General features: G+C 53.2%; 2 protein-coding genes across 3 annotated transcripts in view; one reads left to right on the forward strand and one right to left on the reverse strand.

Moving 5' to 3' along the window:
* Nucleotides 1-66: 66 nt before the first annotated feature.
* On the reverse strand, nucleotides 67-11,120 carry RASGRP4 (RAS guanyl releasing protein 4). Of its 2 annotated transcripts, none has more exons than XM_012730579.1 (17): nucleotides 11,013-11,120; nucleotides 8,798-8,982; nucleotides 8,288-8,393; nucleotides 8,102-8,164; nucleotides 7,493-7,624; nucleotides 7,227-7,380; nucleotides 6,075-6,248; nucleotides 4,894-5,010; nucleotides 3,865-4,140; nucleotides 2,425-2,505; nucleotides 2,244-2,345; nucleotides 2,003-2,121; nucleotides 1,746-1,890; nucleotides 1,084-1,120; nucleotides 864-998; nucleotides 650-762; nucleotides 67-256 (listed from the first exon to the last, which is right to left on the reverse strand). In XM_012730579.1, the coding sequence occupies exons 1-17, from the start codon at nucleotides 11,033-11,035 to the stop codon at nucleotides 80-82; spliced, it is 2,139 nt and encodes a 712-aa protein (XP_012586033.1). In that variant the 5' UTR covers nucleotides 11,036-11,120; the 3' UTR covers nucleotides 67-79. The 2 variants fall into 2 exon arrangements, with proteins under 2 accessions (XP_012586033.1, XP_012586032.1); XM_012730578.1 differs by having other exon boundaries at nucleotides 7,493-7,645.
* Nucleotides 11,121-16,757: 5,637 nt separating this feature from the next.
* The window catches only part of RYR1 (ryanodine receptor 1 (skeletal)), a 97,012-nt gene continuing 91,502 nt past the window's right edge, over nucleotides 16,758-22,267 (forward strand). Inside the window, exon 1 of the mRNA XM_012730493.1 lies at nucleotides 16,758-16,805. Coding sequence (XP_012585947.1) covers nucleotides 16,758-16,805 — 48 coding nt within the window. The remainder of the gene's footprint in view (nucleotides 16,806-22,267) is intronic.

Raw genomic sequence — 22,267 nt, forward strand, 5'->3', positions numbered from 1 at the left:
GGAAAAGGAAGAAGATTAGGCGACACTCTGATGTCAAAGAAGAAAACGATTTTCTTTGGGGTAAGAGATGACGGACACGTCAGCGAAGGCAGTGTGGACGGGGAGGAGGTGAGGCCTTTGGGTGCTCCCTTGCAGGCTGAGTGACAGACCGCGGAACTGACTTCGGGCGAGGGGAGCGCTGGAGAGAAGGCCAAGGTGCTGTCTGGGAATTCTGTGCGGAGGACTGGGTGGCCGTCGGGGTTGTTGGCAGGGGGTCCTGGAAGAGGGGACAGTGGGCGCTGTGGGGCGTGTCATGCCCCGAGACCTTCACTCCGCGCTGGCCTCACCCAGGCTGCAGTACGTGCCTGGGTATCCCCTGTGCGCCCCCACCCCCAGCCTCTGCCTTGGCGTAGTGGCATCGGGCTCCTGTTCTCTTCAGCTGTTTTGCTTCTTTTTCCCTCCCTAAGTCCCTTTTCTCTCCTGCCGTGGTCACACTGGAGTGTCTGCTTTCATATCACCCTTGCACTGCAAGCAGCGTCACTGCCCCCCTGTGCCGGTCACTGGGGACTTCTGTGCATTTTTGCTTTTCTCTGCTACCAGCCATCTGTCTGGGTTCCCTAAGGCCAATGGCCTGCGCTCCCTGCACGCAGCTGGGACAGTTCCTCCTTACCGTCTCTGGCTCCCAGGGAGGGTGGGGGGGCTCCGTCTGGGTCCAGGCGTTGCGGAGGTGGCACCCAGGCTCAGCATCCGGGCATACTGTGAAGGCGAGATTGTCCCCGGTGCCTTTGTTGGGAGGAAGGGATGTGGGTATGATGAGAAGGTCTCAGGACCCCAGGATTAGCCCCCAGACCCTCCGCCAAGGACAGCTGCACCTGGGGCCTTACCATGGTTGGCATGAGGACCTGGTGTGGGTGGAGGGATGGGGGCTCCCGGGGGGCTCCCATCGCTCTTGGTCCCTGGCCTCTTACACTCCATCTTCACCTGGTCTCTGCAATGCTTGTGGCAGCACAGCCCGCAATCTGGGGGGAGGTCAGCAGTTAGTGACCAGAGACCCAGGCTATACCCCTATTCTTGCAGCCTGCAGGTCCTGGACCCCCCTCTCACCTCGACAACGGTAGCCTTGCTTGGTGACACCCCAGAGCTGGAAAGAGAAAGCTGAACAGGTTACTGGAGAGGGATGGCTGGGGCCGGGGGGAGTGCCGGCGTGGGAAATTATCAAGCCTAGGGCGGGGTCTGGCGATGAAGAAATGTGGAGGTTTTCTCAAGACTGAGATCAAGTCTGAGCAAGGGCCTGGCGCTGCGACCTGGGCAAAGATCGGAATGAACCAAGTGTGACTTCTGTGGGCAGGGTTGTGTGGGTGGCAGTCCCTGCTGTGCCCCGACTGCTGCCCTGCACGCTCAGCAAGGTTTGGGGCTTAGTCTCTGCTGAGAGATTGAGGGCTGATACCCAGAGCCTGAGGACACTGCTCACCAGACATTACCCAGGGCCCACACTTGGAAACTGAACCGCCAGCTTTGCAGCTGTCCTGGGGTTTTAACTGCTCTCCGTTGTTTGGCAAAGCTCCAGCCAGAGTGGAGGTGATAGGGAGTGGGCCACCTCTGAACCTGAGGTTCCCCAGGACAGTAGTGTTGAGGATTATGTGGAGTGGGGGGGGGTGGTGGAGACTAGAGGAGTCTCTGGGATTTGAGGGTTTTCTGGGGGCTGGGGACTGTGAGGAGTGAGGACCCTCCCGGGGTGGCCAGGGGGATGGGGGCAGAGCACTCACGAAGCCACTGCAGCTGTCACAGAAGGTGGGCTTGCGGAAGGTGACCTCATGGAAGGTGTGCAGGAAGGCCAGGCCCAGCTTGGAGCAGATGGCGCTGGCCCGGAGCAGGTACTCCGTCAGCTCCTCTCGGCTGAAGGAGCCGCTCCTGGGGTGGAGACCCACTTCAGCATGACTGGCCCTTCTTCCCACACCCAGGAGTTCTGGTGACCCCAGTATCCTTATCTGTCTTCAGGGGCCCAGGAGTCAGGGTCACTCACCCCTGACGGGGAAGTGGGTGAAGGCCGTGGCAAGCGAAGGGGAAGTTGCCCAAGAGTCGCTCCAGGTCCTCCTCAGAGATGCTCCCTCGGCTTTCAGGATCATAATTCTTGAACACGGACTTGGGAGGAGCATGGGGAGGGTGAGTCAGAACGAGTCAGGAGCCCCAAGGCCTCGGGGTCCGGGGCTGTCCAGAAGTCACCCTTCCTGGCCCCCAGAGACCACCCGCAGTCTCGCTCTCACATCCACCAGCTGCTCCACGTGCCGACTCAGGGTGATCCTGTCGGGCTTGGGCGTCACGACGGGGGCCCACTCCACCAGGGGCGCTTTGAAGGGGGACGGTGGCTGGGGCAGCAACAGAGCGGCCCAGTCAGTCAGTGCATGGGCTTGAGCTGGAGGCCAGGGGTCAGGGCCCGGGTCTCACCAGACTCTTGGGACAGCGGGGCTCCCGGGCGTAAGAAAGCGCGTAGATCTCGTCCTCCGTGTAGAAGAGATCCAGGGACAGCTGGGGGCAGGCAGGGCGTTACAGACCCGCCTCCCCACCCTCCTGTCCAGCCCACGCTGCTGGCATCCTCTTTCCACAGCCCCCTTCACTGGGGTGCCCCAGAGCCTCCTTCCCACCGAGGCCCTAGCCATATACTATTCCCCAGGCTCCTAGTCCAGAAACACCATTTTCTTGCTGAGCCTCTTGGATGCTTAACTACCCGGTCACTTTCCTCATTCCTGTCTTCAGTCTTTCCTAGAGCGCTTACCTGACAGAGGGCCACAGACTGGCTGTGTTTCATCAGCTGCTTCCCCCTTTAGGATGTCAGCCCCATGAAAACAACAGTTGTTTCTCTCTGGCTTGCTCACTGCCCTGAGCCTCTGTGTCCATGCAGAGCCTGGCTCGCTGACGGTGCTTGCTATGCTTGGGCTGATGGCCTCTTAGTCAGTAAACACAGGACTTAAGGTACTGGCCATCGGTGGGGTAGGGCTGGGCCAGCTTCCCTAGTAAGTCCCTCACTGAGAGGAGCGCGCCCTCCCCCCCATTTTGTTTAATGCCCAACTGCCATTGTCTTGAAATTCTTAAGAATTCTGAATAAGGGGCCCCCTCGTTTCCATTTGGCTCTAGGCTGGTCTTAGGGTCTGAAAATCAACTTTTCAACCTGAGATAGTCAGTCATCACATTCCCAGTCTTTCTCAATTTACAGCTCCTTAGAAATATATTTTTATGTATGTAACATACATTTAAATGTATGTAACATATGAAATAAAATAGAGGCAGCATCCCACACTCCCATCTTAGGCTCCAATGCGGTGGGGTTCACACGTGGGCGCAGAAGCTGGCCTGCCTGTGTCCTAACCCAGGTTTCACAGCTGTGGGGCAGCAGGCAGGGCACCCGCTTCTGTGGGCCTCAGTTCCCATCTGGAGAATGGGCGTCATAAAGGCCTCGCAGGGCAGGGACGTGGGGCCTGGCACGTGCTGAGTGATCAGTAACCAGTAGGTTACTGGTTCCTGGATATGTTAGCCCTTGGGATTCTGGACTAGTGGCACAAGAAGCTTGGAAACGGGTTTCAGGAGTGTGAAAGTGCAAAGCCATCCTGCAGCTCAGACAGATGGATACAGGAGCTGCTGGGGGCAGTACCGGGGTGGTGTGCGTTGCACAGATAGCGTTCCCCGTGACTTTGTGACTGATAGACTGGTGGGTTGTCCTCAACCACTCTCCGAAGTGCCCCCTATTATTACTCCCATTTTGCAGATAAAGAAACATGACTTGCCCCCCGCCACACAGAAAAAAGCCCTAGATGCCGGAGCATGCCAGGGCTGTTCTCCCGCCCTCACCGCCCAGGGCTGTAAACCTCGGCAGCTGCAGGCTCAGCTCACCGTGAGCAGGTGCAGCAGGTCCTCGTTGGCACTGCAGGGGGGGTTCTGCCTCTGGAGGTCCGCCAGCTCCTGCAGCCGCTGGTAGAGGCTGTTGAGCTTGGGCAGGTACAGGTGGCCATCAGGCAGCCTGTCGGGATGTGCCTCGTGCAGGGACACCAGGTCCTTGAGGTGCACACCCAGGACAGGCAGCCGGAAGCCCGTGCAGCCAGCCCAGATGCGGCGGTAGCAGGCGTAGTTGTTGTGGGAGGCCAGGAGATCAGTCAGCTCCAGCAGGGCCTGTGTGGGAGGGCTGAGTTATGGGGAGGCGTGCTCAGCGGGGCTGCTACTGGGGAGGCCAGTTGTTGCCTTAGGCCTCTGGAGGAAGAGAATGGAGGAAGAGTCTCTAGCAGCCTGCTGTGTGAGCTCCAACCGCCCCAGGGCCCCAGTGGCACTTGAGACACCTCCAGTGTGCCCCGCCCTGGCCTCAGCCTCTCCCCAAACTGCTCACCTCCGCGGGGTCCCACTATTCCTCATTCCCAGGCTAGAGTGATTTTTTCAAAAACCCAAATCTGCAGATGGGTGCCATCCTCACTCCCGAAGCTCCCCCACCTCCCACTGCGGTCCGGGTGAAGCCTGGACACCATGGGCCAGCTTGCGAGACGCCCCCGTGGCGTCTCCATCCTCGTTTCCTGCTACTCCCTGACTAGCCACACACCAGTCTCGTGAATGACGCACTCCCCACGCTTCCCAGGTGCGACACTCCCACCCAGCGCTGTGCCTGTGGGAAGCCCAAGTGTCACTCCCACCTAGACGGCCATTGCTCTGCTGGCATGACCCCCGGCTGTCCAGACAGGGAGAGCCAAGCAGGGTCAGCACGGTGGGTGGGGGGCGGCGGGGGGAGGGAGGAAGCCTGGGGTCTGCCGGATTTGGAGGAGCAGGGTCTCTGTGGTTCCAGGGCTCCTGGCAGGGATTGGGGGGACTTGGAGTAGAGTGGTTGGGGCACTAATCTAGCTGGTTGCTGGAACTTTGGGGAGAGTGGTAGGGGGTTACCTTGGTGCTGTCAGGGCTCAGGTGGGCGTGAGAGTCCTTGAGTCTGGAGATGGCACTGTGACACAGGCCCCCCGTGACTGCCATCAGCGTGTTGAAGTTCTGCAGCTGGTGGAGCCTCTAGAAGGGTGGGCATGACAGAGATGATGGCTGGTATAGGACAGATGGCAAGTTGGGGTTCAGATGAGAGTATCCCAGTCGAGTTGGGGTATCAGGCTTGTGGAGATGGGGGCTGATGTGGGCCTCAGACAGCTGACAGGTGTCAGGCAGGAGTGGGCCACGGGCAGGTATGTGGGCAAGGGACAGGTTGATGTGAGGCCAGAAATAAGTGGGGGGAGTCACGTCAGTCACTGGGGAGTTAGGCAGGTTTGGGGATCAGGCAGGTGTGGGGTTATCTGCTTGATAACCTACTCTTGCAGAGTTAGGAACTGGGTAGAGGATGATATGGGGAGTGAGAGGTGTGGGCCTGCAGTTATCTGGGGCAATTGATTGTCGCATCCTCCCCTTTTTCAGGTGTCAAGGGTGGAGATCCCTGAGGAGAAGGTGGGGTTAGGGAGAAGTGGGAGACTCCAGGCAGACAGCCCAACCTGGGGTGCAAGGAGTGCTGCAGGGAGGGGGCGCTGGGAGCGGCCAGAGGAAGGGCGTGGTCTGTGAGGAAGTACACGCGAGGCGTGGCCACGCGGGGGTGGGGGGGGAGAGGCTTCCCTTTTCTCCAGAAGTGGGGTGGGGGTAGGGGTGGGCGTGACACAATGGGGCAGGGCCAGGGAGTGGACTGAGTGTGGCTGAGGGTGCTGTGGTTGTCCTGAAGAGTCCCCTGGGGCCCATGGGCTGGGATGGAGGGAGATGTGCAGGTGGGTGGTATAATAGAAGCACTTTCACTGTCTTCAGGATAGAATGTTGTGGAGAAGTTGCGGAGTTGGGGCCCCAGGAACATCTAGGGCCAGGGGGTGAGGCCAGGGTAGATTTAACATGGAAGTCAAGGCCAGGAAGAAGTGCCAGCCTAAGGCTCCATTAGGGGGAAAGGGGCGGGGCCAGAGTGGGGGGGGCGAGGCGTGGTGGGCCGGGCCAGGAGTTGGACGCTTCACTGCTCTGAGGGGCCTTCTGGGGCCCTGGGACAGGGGGCCTAGACTGCCAGGGGAGGGGCCGACAGTGGGTTAGTCCTGCGGGACTGTGGGAGGCCTCACCTGTGCCACGTGGATGAACTTGTCCAGCACCTGAGCCCGCTGCGTGGGCCCCGGGCGGCTGAGCACCATGACCTGCACCCAGCGGGACACGCTGTTGCTGAGTCTCACGGATCCTTCCAGGGCCGGGCAGCCGCGCACGGAGCCCTGCAAAACGTAGCCCCGCAGGTCCTGGGGCTGGGGGTGAGATGGGCTTCAGGCTGGGCAGTAGCTCACAGCCCTGCTGCTCACACCCGTCACCCTAGTAGTCACCATCTCCGATGACCTAGCCAGGTCTAATTTGCGTGATCTTTGCCATCTATCTCCTCCTCCCAAGCTGTCACACATTCCTGACATCACCATGGATATTTTGGTATTCCCATTTTAGCCATGAGGTCATTGAGGCACAGAAAGGATAAGTAATTTGCCAGGGTCGCACAGGCATGGGTCAGGGTGGAAGTCCAGCTTGTTGCTCTTCACTGGGCTGGTATCCGGCCAGAAGAGGGGATGTGAAACCAAGGTCCATTTTTCTGCTGAGGGCATCAGCCTGTCATACCCTCAGCACTCCGGGTTTGCATGTCTATAACTAGGAACATTAAGAACCAGGGACATTAAGAACCAGGTCCCTACCTCCCTGAGAACTGATGATGGCCCTGGCTAACACATTTATAGGTTGTAGCATGCAAAACTGTGTTTGGGCAGGTAAGATCTCAAAGTTTCAAAAACGATTCAACACGTTTGTATTCACCCTTGATCTTGATGGGCCACAGAGACAGGAACTACTAAATTCCCTTTTCACAGAAAATAGACCTGGGTACAGTAAATTTAAATGCTTCTCAAATAAACGAGGTGTTAGTCAAACATTTTGAGGCCTCGCTGTGCCCTACCCACTGTGACCAGCATTTTTAGTCCAGGGAGGCCTTACGACCTCCATTTACCCATGAGAATACGGAGTCCCGGAGAGAAACGACTTCGGAGTTCCAAGGATGAGAAGGGGCTGTTGGGATTTGAAGCCAGATGCTCCGTGCGCATCCCCTTTAACTTACTTCCCTGGAGCCTCCAGCACCTGAGTCTGAAGAGCTTGAGGTCCCTGCCCAGCACCCACGCAGGAGTCCTCTCTGTCTTGCCTGGCCTCCACCCCCAGCGCCTCCCCGGAAGGGGTAGAGGTGCCCTCACCGTGATAGCCTGGAAGGACCGGAACTCCAGGTAAGTGAGGTGCTGAGCCAGCTCCCCCGTCTCCAGGTGGTCGAAAAGCAAGGACACTTTGCGCTTTTTGCCCAGACCTGGGCTGCTTGTGGGTGGTGGAGGTCCAGGCCCACCCGGGCTCAGACTGGGAGGGAGAAAGGGGGGCAGGGAGTTGGTGGAGTTTGGGGTTGAGTGTGGGGTGTGGAGGGAAATGGCAGAGGAGGGGCCGGGGAAGGAAGGGTGAGGAAGCAACTCACAGGTTGGAAGAGTCTCCCAGGCTCCTCTGGGCTGAATTGCCCTCCTGGCCCACCGTGGCCCAGAAGCGACCGATCACCTCTTCCAACTGGGGGTCCTGGTGTACTGCCTCAGGGTGTCGGGTCAGCCAATACCTGAGGGTGAGGTGAGGTGGCCTTGGGGATAGGAGGGGGGCTGTAAAGGTCTCTTTTAGACTGAGGAATTGGAAGGTGCTGGACTGATGGGGGTCTCTAGAAGGTCAGGATTCAGAGAAGCACCAGGCTGGGGTGCTCTCGGGGAGTCGGAGGCTGGGGGAGGGTGTTGGAGACAGACCGGGTGATTGCTTGGAAGTGGATTACTGGGAAGCCAGATGGTTGGCCATGGGTCCAGGGTCATGTTAGTGGGGGTCTTGGGATTTTGGAGGAAGTGGGGTCCTAGAGACTAAGCAGAGCTATGTGGGGGGTGGGGGTTTAGAGACGGGAGGTCTCTGGGCACCAGCCTGGCAGAGGGCCTATATGATCTGTTTAGGGTTCTCCAGGAGGTGAAGATGAGGCTTCGTAAGGTGTTGTTTTGAGGAGAAAATAGAGTGTGGGTCCTGGGTCACGCTAGTGGGGGACTTGGCTCAATCCTACCTGACCAGGTGGCAGATTTGCAGTTGCCTCAGCTCTTGTGTATCTCTGGCAGCCTCCTGGTACTTGAATTCTGGTCAAGGCTTTGATATCCAGCACCCCAGCTCCGCCTGCTTACCCCACCCCGCCCCCAGGTTCTCATCATTCCCCCACCCCCTGCACCCACTGTTCATGGCCCTGGGAGGATATAAGGTGAGCAGGCGGGTGGCGAGGTGGGCAGAAGGCAGCACCCAGCTGTGCATGGTCAGCACCATGTTGAGAACGTGATCCCTGCGGCACAGGCTGCCCGTGGAGTCTGGGGCGGGAGGAAGCAACTGGTCAGCTTGGTCCCCGGGGAGCAGGTGGTCCGTCCAGAGCCTGGTGGACCACCTGACTCAAGGGACACTCTACCCATGACCACCTCCATGAACTCGGGCAACAAGCTTGACCTCTGTTAAGTTTGTGCCTCAGTTTCCTTGTCTGTGTGGTGCACGGACAGGACAGCCCCTGGCAAGTTAGGTTGAAGGTCAGGGTAATACGAGACCTCTGTGCATCTCGGGAAGAAGAAACACAGATGTCTCTCTCTTACCCACTTCAATAGATGTTGGAATCCATTTTGCACACCCCATCGCCACCTTGTACTCCCCCAAACTGAGGCCCAGAGAGAGGTGTGTGCTTGGCCCAACCATGGGGTGGGCGCAGCCAGGAGGAGATACTCACCAAAGGACTGGATGCATTTCTCCAGTAGCTCATCCTCGCTGCAGCCGCCCTCGTTCAGCATGCCCAGAGCCATGGAGGCCATGACCTTGCTGATTTCCCGGGGGCTGGGACACGTCTTGTGGCGGCGGGCCTGTCGGGGCCGGCCCCGACCCCCTGGCTTCCCCAGGCATTCCTGGTGGGACTTCCTGTGAGTACACCCCAGGGGATCATGGGAACCATTCCTTTACACAGAGCCCCAGACTTCTCCTACAGGTTAACGTCAAGGGTAACTCCTGCCTCCTTCAGAGAATCAGGGCAGAAGATCCTCAAGACCACCCGGAAGCCCCAGGGAATTGTGGGGGGCTCCCCACTAAGAATTGGCCAGAGAATCAAAGTCTCCCTCTAGTCACTGACCCCACAGTCTCCTGACTTTATGGTCCCCTCTCAGGAGTGAGGCTTTCTGTGACAGACCCCTGAGGTTTCTCCCAACCTAGCTGGGAATCAGAAGAGAGGACCCCCTGAATTTCCTGCCCACCGCAGGGGCATCACAGGAGACAGCCTTCCAGGAACTGCCTTGGAATTCCCTTTTGTTCTTCAACCCCGTCCTTCCTCTCCTGGCCCTCAGAACCCTGATATTTCATGTCTGCATCTTCCTCTACCTTGAGTCCCACTGAGGTGACAGACCCCTCCCACCTCCCCACCCCAGCCCCTCAGCCAGTCCTGGCAGAACCTGAGTGACTGCTGTGGAGCCCTGGAGAAGCTGTGCATTCGGCGTGGCCTTGCTAGGGCTCTTAGGAGCTGGGTGGGGTCCCTGGGGCTGAGGCAGCTTCAGGAAAAGTTTAAAAATAACCCTCACACTGCTTTGTGCCTCTCTGAGGCTCTGTGTTCTAGTTGGGGAAAAAGTAATGGAAAGACGGAAAGGTAGGGGAAGGAGGGACAGGATCCAGGCAGAGGGGCCTTCGGTTCCGCGAGTCGGAAGAAAACAGATCGGGGCAATTTCTGCTCCTGTGGGACTTTGTGCAGGTCACATCATTGCTCTGGGCTTTTTCCTCATGGAAAAAATGAGGGTCACCCTTGGACCTTCCCTAGAAATTTACTATAAACATTCAATGCTGAGCGCCAAAAGTATGGAAGTAAAGGCCTAGGGCTCTCAGGCTGTTAATTGGCAGAGGCGGAAAGTTGAACTTGAGATGCAGAGAGCAAGTGATGGACACACGAGCCTTGGGGGCGAACCAGAAAATCAGGGGATGCTCCTGACAAGGGCGCTGCCAGCTGCCCCACATCCTGAGGGCTCAGGAGGTCAGCACTGAATGGTGTCTGGTGACAGCTGGCATGTACTGCGTGCTGAGGCTGTGCTGGGCAGAGACGAACACCTCTGTAGGTCACTGGTCCCCAGAGCAGGGCTCCCAAGCAATACCCCCAGCGCCACCTGGGAATCTGATATGCACACACATTCTCAGGCCTCACACCTGCAGCAGTGTCAGAAGCGCTGAGGGACCTGTGTCATTCACACCCTTCAGAGGCCCTGCCTAGAGTGCGTAGCACACACCTCTCCAAGGAAGGACTGCGCTGATTCCATTGATAGAAGAAGAAACCGAGGCACAGAGCAATTAGGTGACTTACCTAAGGTCACACAGCCAGAGAATGAGGCCGCCAGGTCACCACTAAACTGCTGGATATTATGGGAAAGGGACCCCTTTGTCTATCTGAAACATGTTGGGAGAGGCGGGAGGGGCTACCCAAGGTAGGGACCCACCAGCCACGGTCACCCCCATGAGTTCTGCAGAGCAAGCTGGTGTAAGAAACCTCTTCCAGAACTCCTTGCCACAGCTGCTAGGCCCTTACCTGGGAGGCAGGGGGTACGTAGTGTCTGGAGCAGCCAGCTGTGCTTAAGAGGTGGGGGACCACCATGCCCAGTGTCATGCTCCCCTCCCCTCTGGGGGCAAGGGGGCAACCAGGGAAACCCCAGGAGGGCAGAGCTCCCAGCTTCCGATGGAGGATGGAGGAAGGGGGCAGGGCGGGGGTGAGGGGATGCAGCGCTCAGACTGCAGAGCGCACAGGATCACCACTCAGCCCCTCACTGCCTCTGGGTTCTGTGAAACCTCTTCCACTTGGCACCCTGCTCCTGCTTCCAGAAAAGCTACCCCTACCCCTGCGAAGCACCCCCCAGCCTTCCCACGCAGCACGGAGCAGCACAAGGGCTGAGCGTGACCCCTCCCTGGACGGGCCCTCTTACCTCTTACTGTCTTTCCTGTTCATACTTCCTGAGGGTGGGAGGGCAAGGGGGGAGTTGCATGAAGGTGCAGTTCCTCCCCCTCACCCATGGACCAGCTTCTTAGCCCCTTGGGAGCTGGGGCCTCTTCAGTGCTAGGAAGGAAAGAGGAACTGCCCCTCCCCACCCAGGGGGAAGGAAGAGGCTGGGGAGAGACCAAAGGCCCCCTCCCCCTACTTGGGGATCCCTTTGGGCTGAGGTTTCCGGTGCCGCCTGCCCCTGGCCCTAACGTCCAGCAGGCTCTCTCCCTGTCTCCCCTATCTTTCTGTCTCTAGACCCGTGACTCTGTTCTGTCACTGTTAGGCTTCCATAAACCATGTTTTTAAAAAAAGGATATGACACATCTATGTACTCACACAGAAACTCAAAGGCCGGCAAGTCTATGTGGACATAGTTATACCGTGCACAAGGGTTTGAATGGAAATGCACAAGACGCAGCATTTTGTATGTTTTTGTTTTCAAGATTTATTTTATTTATTTATGCATGCAAGAACTGGGGTGTAGGTCAGAGGAGCAGGGTGTGAGAAGATTCACCAGAGATAGAATGGGGAGCAGAACAGGTGGACAGCGGGGACTGCTGAGGGGAGCAGTGAGACAGGAGAGAGGTCTGCTGCTCCCTGTGGGTCAGCTCCCTGACCCAGGGATTAGAGGGCGAATTGTTTGGTAATAGCTTGATAGAGCTGGTTTTAACCCCTGTACTACTGGGGAGATCCATTCATTTCTTTTCCTCTAGTTTAGTTTTAATAAAACCATGTGTAGCCCAGAAAACATTCTCACCATTACTTTCATTGCCACAAGCCCTTATGTACCACTGACTGTATACCACACAGTATGGTAAATATTTTGAATATTAAAATATTAACTCATTCAGTTCTCACACTCTTAAAGAATGTTGTCTGATTATGAAAACATTAGGGAGAGAGGTAAACTTTCTGGGAGTTCTCTCCCTGGAGTCTCCCACAGTCCCTCTCCAGCAGGGAGGACCAATGTCATATAATAGCAGTTTTCAAGAAACATGTTTGTGTCTTGTCCTTCAATGAAAAAATGTGTCGAGTGTGACACATTTGGGAAAAGAATTTCTATGATACATAAACATATAAACAAAGGTAAGGCCCAGACTTGGGATGAAACCCATAAATCAAGAACCAGGACATTCCTCTCCCCTACCAGTGCCCTGTGCCGCTTCCTAATGCTGTCCCCCAAAAGTTACCTCCAGCCTTTTGCTAACAGAATTACTTTATCTGCATTTGAGCTTCACAAAAAGAGTCACTTCATGTGTCTGGCTTCTTTCATTCAATATCATGTCTTTGTGATATGTCTTCCAGGTTACTGTTTTTGGTTGTAGTTTATTCGTTTTCTTTGCTGTATAGTTGTCCATTGTGACACAGTCTGCATTTCTCAATGATGGGGAGACATGCTGAGGAATGTGTTGTTGCACAATTTCATTGTGTGCCAATGCCAGGGTCTAGTGACAATACAAACCTGGATGGTGTAGCCCTACTACAAACCCAGGCTAGAAGACACGCCGATTGGCACCGATGTATATGTGGTTTGTCAATTGCCAAAATGTACAGTGGTACATGACTATATATATATTTTACTTATTCATACAGAACTGGGGTACAGGCCAGAGATGTGGAGGGTGAGAGGATTCACCAGAGACAGAGTGGGGAGCAGAACAGGCAGATCAACGAAGTACACTGCTGAGGGGAGCAGTGGGCAGGTCAGGAGAGGTCTGCCGCGCCATGTGGATCTCCTCCGGGGCAGGCGGGGATCGAACTCATGCGGAAGTGGCTTTAGTTTCTTAGTGCTGTGCTTTAACCTGCTGCGCCACCAGGGAGGGCCCAATACATGACTATATTTTACAATTTAATGATTAAGTAGTTTCCAGTCAGAGCTGCTGTGAATAATGCCGTCTTGAACATTCTAGCACTTGCCTTTTGATGAACATTAAGGTGTGCAACTCTTTAGGTAGAGACCCAGGAGTGGAATGAACAGTCCTAGTAATTAATATGATTCCGCCAAACCCAGTGTATTAGTCACTCAATCAAAGCTGTCCTAGAAGTATATTTTTGCTCCATTTTTTTCACTTTTTTGCATACCAGAAATCCAGACAAGCACAGGATCTGTTTTAACTTTCTATTACATAGCATGCCAATTTGTTTCTGAGCCGTTCTCCACATCCTTCCTCTTCCTGCCTCTTCTCTCTTTCTCCTTTGGCCTCAAGTGACATTGTCCTTAAAGTGCTGTTTCCTAGTTCCTCTCAGCAGCACCTGCATCTCAGAGAGGTGATGGAATGTTCCGGGCTGAGCCCAACTTGTAGTGTGAGTGTCTCCGGGCTCCTGGGCATATCAGGAGGAGGTCGGAAAGGCTGGCACTGGGACATGCGCATTTCACCCTGGAGCTCCTCAGGGATGGTCATACCCCCAGTAACAGTGACAGTCACGCAGAAAAGACTCTGAATTTGACCACAGGAACTCATCAAGCAGAAAAAGGATGCCTTTGATAATATGCAAATAAGGATTTCTTTGAATGAGAACACCATGGGACAAATACCAGATAACAAAACGGAAATAGATAGTTACACTGTCTATCAATGAGAAATTAATATCTAGGATGTAGGCGGAGCAGCTGCAAGTCAGCAAAAGAAGATAGCAACTCTGATGGGCAAAGATAAGGAGTGGGTGATGAGGAAGCTCTTAACAGTCCCGAAGAAGAAGCTAGACATGGCTGGTAACCAATCAGAGCAGTGCAAATTAAAATTATAATCATCATATTGGTCTGGCAAACAAAGGGAGGTAGAAAATGTCAAACAGATGTTGAGGCGGTGGAGGGTCGTTGCCACGAGCACGGGGCACCGTCTAAGCACATGCAAGTCACTGTCACTTGCCAGTGAATTCTGACCCTGTCGCACCGAGACTTTCTCCTTCCACTCCTTGAGGGGGCATATACAAGGATGTTCACTACGACGTTATTTTGGGGATCCTAGGGACAGCTGGGGTGTCCACCACCTGGGGGGGGTGAATAACAGAAGGGTCAGTCACCAAGGAGTCCTGTGAAGCTCCCACAAGTAGCCAGTAACCAGGTAGTCATAATGGTGGCTGACCAAAAAAGAAACACTATTAATAACTTATGATATAATGTACCATGACATAGACTAATTTGATGTCACATATAAAATTCTAAAGAAAAGCTTAATATTTGATATAGAATGTAAAATAAAGGACAGGATTACATTGTACTATATAATTACATTAGCCTAATATAATCTTCTTTAATTATATAGTCTATCACTCAATAATATGGTAGAAACTTATATGCAATATATTATAATCATATAGTCAGTTTTTATGTAACAGAAAAAAATAACCTATTATACACTTAGTAAATTTTATATATAATTTTCTTGAATGGTATGCTATTGTTTTTATGACTTAAATATAAATATAATTATACACTAATACAACCACTTAAATAGATCCACATACTAGTCAGCTATTATGTAGTTTGCTTGGACAAGTCACTTAAACCTCTCTGTGCCTCAGTTTCCCCTTCTGGTCAGGATATTAATAGTCTCTACTTCACAGTGCTGTTTCACTCATTTAATTTCAATGAGACCATTTAAATTAATTAATACTTATTTATGCATACAAGAAGTGGGGTATAGGCCAGAGGTGCAGGAGGTGAGAGGATTCATCAGAGACAGCGGGGAGCAGAACAGGCAGGTTGACAGAAAGACACTGCTGAGGGGAAAAGCAGGTGAGACAGGAGAGGTCTGCTGTGCTAGTGGGTCATCTCCCTGGCTGGGGATCGAACTCAGGCAGCAGTGGCTGGTGAGGACCAGCCACCAGGGAGGTCCTAACTGAAATCATTTTATTAAAAAAAAAAAGCACTTATGATGGCACATGGATGATTTGGTAATGGGAAGCCCAGGGGGATTACAAATGAGATGAAAAAATGCACAAAGTGATGTAAAAACAAACTTTTACATTTTTTAAAAAATACAAAAAGTGGACACACTGTAAAAAAAAGCACTTAAAGCAGTGCCAATGCATAGTAATCATTATGGAAGTGTTGCTGTCATCAGCAGCAGTATTAAAAATGAACTAATGAATTTTCTCATGGAATCTTCCCCAACCCCAAGAGGCAGGAACAATTCCATAGTCTGTTGACAGATGAGGAAACTGGTCCTCAGAGGCACAAAGCTACCTACCTGGAAGCAGGCCCAGATATGTGTGGCATCCTCCCCTGGGCCTCTTGGCCTCACAGCTTCCTGTTTTAGGGCTCTGTCATAGCTCCCCAGAGCCCTGGGGCTCCCCAAGAACCTTTGTCTCCTCTAGCCTGCAGGGCCAGAATCAGTAAGAGCTGCTTACCAGGCTTCTGCTCTCCAATTTTTAAAGCCCAGGGTACTTATCTGAATAAAGGGGTGGTCCAGCAAGTGGCCCTCTGTGACTCAGGCAGTCCCTGGGAGAAAAAAACGTGTTAGAAAAAAAGTGGGGTTTTGTTATAAATAGGAGTTATTATGCAAATATCCAAACAGTGAAGAAGAATCGTTAAGGACCCTGGCTCTGGTTCATATCTCTGGCTCTGCCTGTGTGACCTTGGGCAAATCACTGCACCACTCTGTGGGAGCTTTCCTCATCTGCAAAATGGGCACCACTAGCATACTGACTTCTTGAAATTGGTATGAGGACTATGTCATGGATTTGAATTTTGTCCTTAAAACTATACATGGTGGGCCCTCCCTGGTGGCGCAGCGGGTTAAAGCACAGCACTGAGAAGCTAAAGCCATTTCAGCATAAGTTTGATCCCGGCCTGGGAGGGGATCCACACGGCAGACCCCTCCTGTTTGGCCCGCTGCTCCCCTCAGCAGTGTTCTTCATCACTCTGCCTGTCCTGCTCCCCTCTCTGTCTCTGGTGGATCCTCTCACTGCTCCTGCACCTCTGGCCTATACCCCAGTTCTGTCCTGCCTAATCAATTTTTAATGGTGATGGTAGCAACATTTACATAATATGTACTATGTATTGGTGCTGTCCTAAGTGTGTTTATTTTGTTTTAATCTGATAAGACATATCATTTAATCCTTGCCTCAGCTCTGTGAGGTAGGTATTATTACTTTCCTCTTACCGGATGGGGGAAACTGAGGCACGACAGGTTAAATGACTGCCCAGGCTCCAAGTAAGGCTGTGACAGGCTGGGATTCAGTTCCAGGTTGTCTGACACCTTTGCCAGTCCTGATTTTAATCACTACGTGTAGTGCTTTTTAAAGTCCTAGGACCCATTTCTGCTCTATGACATCAAGCAAAGGTTTCCCCTCTCAGAGCCTGAGTCTGTACTCTTTGAAAAGGGAAATGATGGCACCTTCCTTAAAATGAAGCTGGAGAGAGGACACCTACCTCCTGGATAGGGGACCTGCGATAGGGCCCCTTCTTCCGCCTGAGCCGCAGCCTGTAGCCAAGGCTCAGGGCTTGTGGGCGGGGCTCCTGGAAAGAGGCGTGGCCTTGTCTTCCTGGCCCAATGAGGGCCAGGGGGCGGGAACCTCCTCCTTGCTCTGTCCAGCGCGCGCGCCCTCCTCGCAGTTCCATCTACCTCGCGGGTACCTCGGGCGTCTCCGGAGGTCTCCGACCCCAGCCCGCCCCCCAACCCACCGCCCCGCCTGTGGCCCCCTCCCTCTACTCCCAGACCCCGGCCCCTCGGAACTCGACATCATGGGTGATGGAGGAGAGGGCGAGGACGAGGTCCAATTCCTGCGGACGGTGCGTAGTATCTCTTCTCTCTGTGCTGGGTGTCTCAGGAGGTATCTCTCGGGTGCCTGAGTGTCTCTCTGTCTCTGTCTGCTTGTTGACGATCTCTGAGGCTCGGGGTCTCTCTGGATGAGTGTCACTCTGTCTTGCTCCGTTTTCGTGCCTCCGAGTCTCTTCCCTTTCTCACCACAGAAAATTCGCAGAATTTGACCCTGCAGAATGGGAAGAAGGCGCTTTGGCCACTTTGTAGTCTGAAATTAGTGATTTGTCTCTGAGAAGGGATCACTGCTGAGGAATCACCCCCTCCCACCCTGGAAGCAGGCACTCCGGGAAGGTGGTTCTAATTCCTGAGCTTAATATAGCCGCCTCCGTCCTCCCCCACCCCCAGCCCTAATTCTCTTCTTGTTCCAGACTCTGACCTATTTACATTCTTGGGAAGGGGGCTGGAGTGGACTTGAGGACCCCAATTCCATTGAACTCTCAGCTCTAAAGCGTCTCCTCGGGGCCCCTTGGCCCCTTAGTTCTGGGTCTTCTTCCTTCCTCCTTGGTTTTGGGAAGGAGGTTCGTCTGTGGCTCCTTGTTGTCTCTGAATGGAGTCTCCAGATCCCTCTCTGGTCGCCTGTGCCTCTCCATCTCCACCTCCCTGTCTCTGTCTCTGTGCTTTGGCCTTAGGTTTCCTGTGCTTTCCTCTGCCTCTATAGCTCTGTCTTTCCCGTCTCTGAACCCTGGCTGGGGGGCAGGGATGGAAATTGGAACAACAGGTGTCCTTCCCAGAATAGCCTTTTTTTTTTTCCTGGGGACTGGGCTTGGGACAGGGTGAGGATGGCAGTGGGGGAGGGGCAGCAGGCAGGGGCTGCCCATCTCATAGTCCTTCCCACTTTTCCCTCCAGTGACTTGGCTGGGTGTGGGGGTGTGAGTATGGGAGGTGATGTTCTTTCCTCTGGGCAAGGTCTGATGACCCTGCACTATTCCTTCAGCTTCCCCTCCTGGGCCCTGACAAAATGCTGACGCAGCATTCCGGCCCCAGAATAGGACCCTGGTCACTGGGGTCCGGTTTCCTGGGTGGGAGGAGGAAACAACTGGTGCTGGTAATGAAGGATAGGGACAGCTGGACATTCAGCTTCACCCCGGATTCTTGCCCCAGCCCCAGTCCCTTAGACACCATGGGTTGGGCTCTCCTTTCTGGCCCTAGTAAGACCAAGGCCATGGCCAGCACCCCCTGAGCAGCAGTGCCCAGGACTGCCGTCTTCTGATGCATCTAATTATACCCTAGCTGCCCTGTCTTCTGAGGTCGGGCCCTATCTTTATCTCCAGGGGAGATTTGCGGGAAACCGAGGCTTGAGCCGCGTAGTCACTCGCCCAAGGTCAAGGCCAGGGAAGCGTCATCTCCAGATGCCCCTGAGGCCTCGTGCTTCTGCTTCCCCAAGAGGAAAGCTGGGCTCACACTTGCAGGGTAGCTAGTGTTGGCCCCGGGACCTGGCCCTGGTGTCCCTTGGCCCCAGGCTTGGTCTGTTTTCCTGAACTTTTCAATCTTCTGGGACGTGGTCCCACCAGTAAGGCATGGCTTATTTTGTAACTTATATTGAAACCCAGTACATGAATGTACACACTTGCACTATAAAATCGGCTTAATTAAGGTAAACTGATGTGCAGGAAATGGTACCCATTTTAGGTTTGCCATTCCATGAATTTGGACAAACTCTTTATACTTATGTGACCAGGATCCTATCAAAATATAGAATGTTTCCCTTACCCCAGAACAGTTCCTCTCGCTCTTTGCTAATGGTCTGCCAGTCTGCTTTATGTCACTATAACTTCTACTGGTCACTTCTAGTGTTTTGTATGTGATACAGGCTTATTTGTCTTCTCTTGCATGGTGTAATATTCTTGACATAAGTCTGTGTATCATGTACCAAGAATTCATTTCTTTTTGTTGCTGAGGAATATTCTGTGAATCTCCCACAGTTTTCTTGCCCTGCTGATGAATTTGGGTTGCCTTCAACTCATGCAAGTGCAGACAAATTAGGTGCATTCACACATGCTTATTTTAAAAAATAGTTTATTTCTACATCATTTGCTACCTTTTCCCATCTCAGTTGTAATCCCTGTGGGCTTCCCATCACCAGTTCACCTGTGTGCTATCCCATGGTCCTGTGCACTCCCCCCACCATTTTTGATCCCATCCCCCACTCCACCCTCATAAAATGTCTCTGGTATGTAGCTGTTCATTATTATTATTCTTCCGCCCTGGTCCTTTATGCTCCTTCTACAAGTGAAACCATCCGGTATCTTTCTTTTTCTTTCTGGCTTATTTCACTAAGCATGATCCCTTCCAGCTCCATCCACACACATGCCTATTTTTAACAGAAACAAGTTTCAGAAAATGTAGTTAGCCCATGGAGCAAGAGGGGCATGTAGCTATTTTCTGTTCTGGCTTACTTATTTTAGCTTTTCAGCGAGGTAGTCATGGCATCCCCAGTAGATTTCATTTCCCTCTGACGGGTGGCAACCTCTAACCTTACCCAGACTGGGGTTTCTCAACTGGGGTTTCTCAACTGGAATGATCGACACCAGAACCCCCTGGGGTCTGGCCAATCCACTGATCAGGCTTTTAGCATGAGGGGAAGACTGGATAGCAAAGAAGCTGCATTTTTTAAAAAAGATTTTATTTATTTATGCATACAGAAATGGGGTACAGGGCAGAAGTGTAGGGGTGGAAAGAGGATTCACCAGAGACAGAGTGGGGAGCAGAAGAGGCAGATCCACGAAGTGCCCCCCTGCGCCACGTGCGTCACCTCCAGCGCAGGGACCAAACTCACACTGAAGCGGCCACGGTTTGGCTTAGCTTTGCAGTGCAGCACTTGAACCCACTGCGCCACCAGGGAGGGCTTGGAAGCTGCATTTTTAACCAGACCATCCCGTCCCCTTCATTCTGACATAGCACAAAGTTTGCAAATCGCTGTGCATGTCTAGCGATTAGGACCCCGATCTCTGGTTTACATCCCAACTTTGCCATTTACTTATTTCCTAACTGTGGGCAAGCGATTTTTATTTCTCTTTCTGAACCTCAATTTCCTAATCAGAAAACTGGGGACAACATTAGGTGTTGTCAAGGGTTCAGGGGGCTCATGCAAACCTCCTCCCACGTAGCCCTTGGCTCCTGCCGCTGCCAGCCTGTGCCCCGGGCTCCCTCTGGCCACTGGTCTTTGTCCAGGCTCCCCTCCTCTTTGAACATTCTCCGCCCCAGAGATGATCAGGGCTGATTCCTTCTTGTCATTTGGACAAGGGTCACGCAAATGTCACTTCCTTGGAGCGGCTGTCTCTTCACCGCCCTTGCTTCCATCTCACCCAGGGCTATTTTTTCCATAACCCTTACCACCAGCATTAAAATGACAAAGGTGTTCACTCGCCTGTTCCCTCACCACCGAGAAGATGTCAGCTCCGTGATGATAGGGATTTTGTCTTCTTTAGTCACTGCCTTGGTGCCTGGAATAGCGCCTGGCACAGATCACATGCTCAGCTACTGTCTGTAAATGAGCAGAAAGCCTGAGTGGGAGCCCTAGTAGACAGTAAGTGCTTAATAAATGCAAGTAAGCGATCCTGAGATTACACGAGTGACTGGCATGTGACGGTGTGGGGGGCTAGTGGTTACAAGCTGCAGCAATCCTGGGGTCTCCTGCCAACAAGTCAGATCTCTCTCCCTCCTCCCAGGCTGGATGGACAGACCGACCGAGGGCAGCCTCTGAATGGGAGCCCAAGACTGGAACATGTTTGTGTGATGTGCTTGGAAAGACTGCAGGCTGTGGCCTTAGGCAGGATGGCTAACCTCCTTGAACTTGTTTCCTTTTCTATAAAATAGAAAAACCACTGTTTACTCAGTGGTTAAGAGCTGGGGTCTTCATCAGTTTTCTTTTTTTAAAGATTTATTTATTTGTGCATACAGAACTGGGGTATAGGCCAGAAGCGCAGGGTGTAAGAGGATTCACCAGAGACAGAGTGGGGAGCAGAACAGGCAGACTGATGACGTACACTGCTGAGGGGAGCAATGGGGAGACAGGAGAGGTCTGCTGTCTCTCCCTGGCTGGGGATTGAACTCTTGCTGCAGTGGCTGCAGATAGCTTCATAGTGCTGCACTTTAACCCGTTGCACCACCAGGAAGGGCCTTTATCAGTTTTGATTGAGATCACAGTAAAAGCATTGAGTAGTCCCTTCCCTGTAATACGTTAGTTGGAAATGCTGATCTGGCTACTGTATCAATATAGTAAAAGGGATCTAGTGTTCTAAGAGTGTGGCATATACAGCCACCACATTGAGATCAAACGCCAGCTATGCTGCCTGCTGGCTGTGTGACCTTGTGTAAGCTGCTGCACCTCTCTGATCTCAGTTTCCTCAGCTTCACATGAGAGGGTGGCAAGGATTAAATGAGGTAATATACATGAAGTTCTTGCAATAGGACCCAGCACCTAGGAAATGCTTTTACTTTGGCATTTATAGTCTTGAAATCATTTCAAGCTTAGAGAAAAGCTTGCAAGGTTAGTTCAAAGCATTTCCCTGTGGCCTTCAGCCCTTTTCTCAGATGTTGAAGTTGCCACATCTGCTCTTTCCTTCCACTTCCCTCCACACCCCACATTTTTTCCCTGAACTGCTTGAAAGTAAGTTGTAGACATGGTACCTTTAAACATATCAGTGTTAACTATATATGTGTTTATATTTGTAAAGGTTTATTTATTTATGCATACAGAACTGGGCTACAGGCCAGAGGTGCAGAGGGGGTGAGAGGATTCATGAGAGACAGAGTGGGGAGCAGAACAGGCAGATTGATGAAGTACACTGCTGAGGGGAGCAGTGGGCAGGACAGAAGTCTGCTGTGCCATGTGGGTCAGCTCCCTGGCCAGGGATCGAACTAGTGCTGAAGTGGCTGTGGCCAGACTTGTACTGTGGTTTAATTTGTTATGCTACCAGGGAGGGCCCCAAACCCATCAGTGTATATTTCTTGTATGCAAGGGCAATCTCTTGCAAAGTCACAGTACCACATAGCTCTGTCCACAACAGCCCAGATACACACCCGTGGTCCCAAGGGGCTGCGCCATCCAGTCCAGGAGTGTCACCAGCCATGCTGTCTAGGTCTGTGTGAGCATACGCTGCAATGCTCACACAAAGCTGGAGTCCCCTAACAAGGCTGCATTTTGCTCTGATGCCACTGTCCAGTCCATGGCCAGTCCCTAGTCACCTCTGGCCAGTGGTCTCAGTTCTCTCCTTTAGGGGCTGTCCCTTTCGGCCAGCGTCCAGCCCAGGCACTAGCATTTCGGACAGGCGTTGTTAGAAAGTACTCTCTAGGGCCCTCCCTGGTGGCGCAGCGGGGTAAAGCACAGCACTGAGAAGCTAAAGCCACTTCAGCACGAGTTCGATCCCTGCCTGCCCCGGAGGTGACCACATGGCGCAGCAGACCTCTCCTGGCCCTCCCGCTGCTCCCC

The sequence above is a fragment of the Condylura cristata genome, unplaced genomic scaffold (assembly GCF_000260355.1).
Source record: "Condylura cristata isolate star-nosed mole 26May11 unplaced genomic scaffold, ConCri1.0 scaffold00028, whole genome shotgun sequence".
NCBI classification, from domain to species: domain Eukaryota; kingdom Metazoa; phylum Chordata; class Mammalia; order Eulipotyphla; family Talpidae; genus Condylura; species Condylura cristata.